This window comes from Fulmarus glacialis, unplaced genomic scaffold (genome assembly GCF_000690835.1).
Source record: "Fulmarus glacialis isolate BGI_N327 unplaced genomic scaffold, ASM69083v1 scaffold10694, whole genome shotgun sequence".
In the NCBI taxonomy this organism is placed as follows: Eukaryota; Metazoa; Chordata; class Aves; order Procellariiformes; family Procellariidae; genus Fulmarus; species Fulmarus glacialis.
In genome coordinates this window covers 26,882-27,220 of record NW_009206094.1, presented here as the reverse complement: position 1 = coordinate 27,220, position 339 = coordinate 26,882, and the positions used below count along the sequence as shown (strand labels likewise).

General features: G+C 54.6%; 1 protein-coding gene across 1 annotated transcript in view; it reads right to left on the bottom strand.

Annotated features, from left to right (window-relative positions):
• Nucleotides 1-339, bottom strand: part of SLC6A20 (solute carrier family 6 (proline IMINO transporter), member 20) — a gene marked incomplete at its 3' end in the record, with an annotated part of 11,389 nt that overhangs the window by 1,688 nt on the left and 9,362 nt on the right. Inside the window, exon 7 of the mRNA XM_009575622.1 lies at nt 1-141. Within this exon, the coding sequence (XP_009573917.1) occupies nt 1-141 (141 nt within the window). The remainder of the gene's footprint in view (nt 142-339) is intronic.

The window sequence follows — 339 nt, the reverse complement described above, 5'->3', positions numbered from 1 at the left end:
CTGCAGTTTTTAAGCTGCGGCAATAATTGCGCGTATTCCTGCGGGTGGGTGGCCATGAGGTAGTCTTTCATCTCATTGAGGTTGTCTGCTGTTAAAGAACCTTCCTCCAGGTCGAAAGCGTTCATCAGCAGCAGGATCACTCTGGGAAAGATTATTGGAATTGAATGTCTTTCAGGCCAAGGTATAAAACTGATGCTGGTTTTATACCCCATCCCCTTCTCCATCGGCCCCCACGCGGGGATGCTCTGCCAGCCCCAGGGCTCTGGTCTTCCTGGATGGGAGCCGCAGCCATGGCACTTCCAGCGCGGTGTCGGGACGCCGGCAGCCTTGTGCTCATCT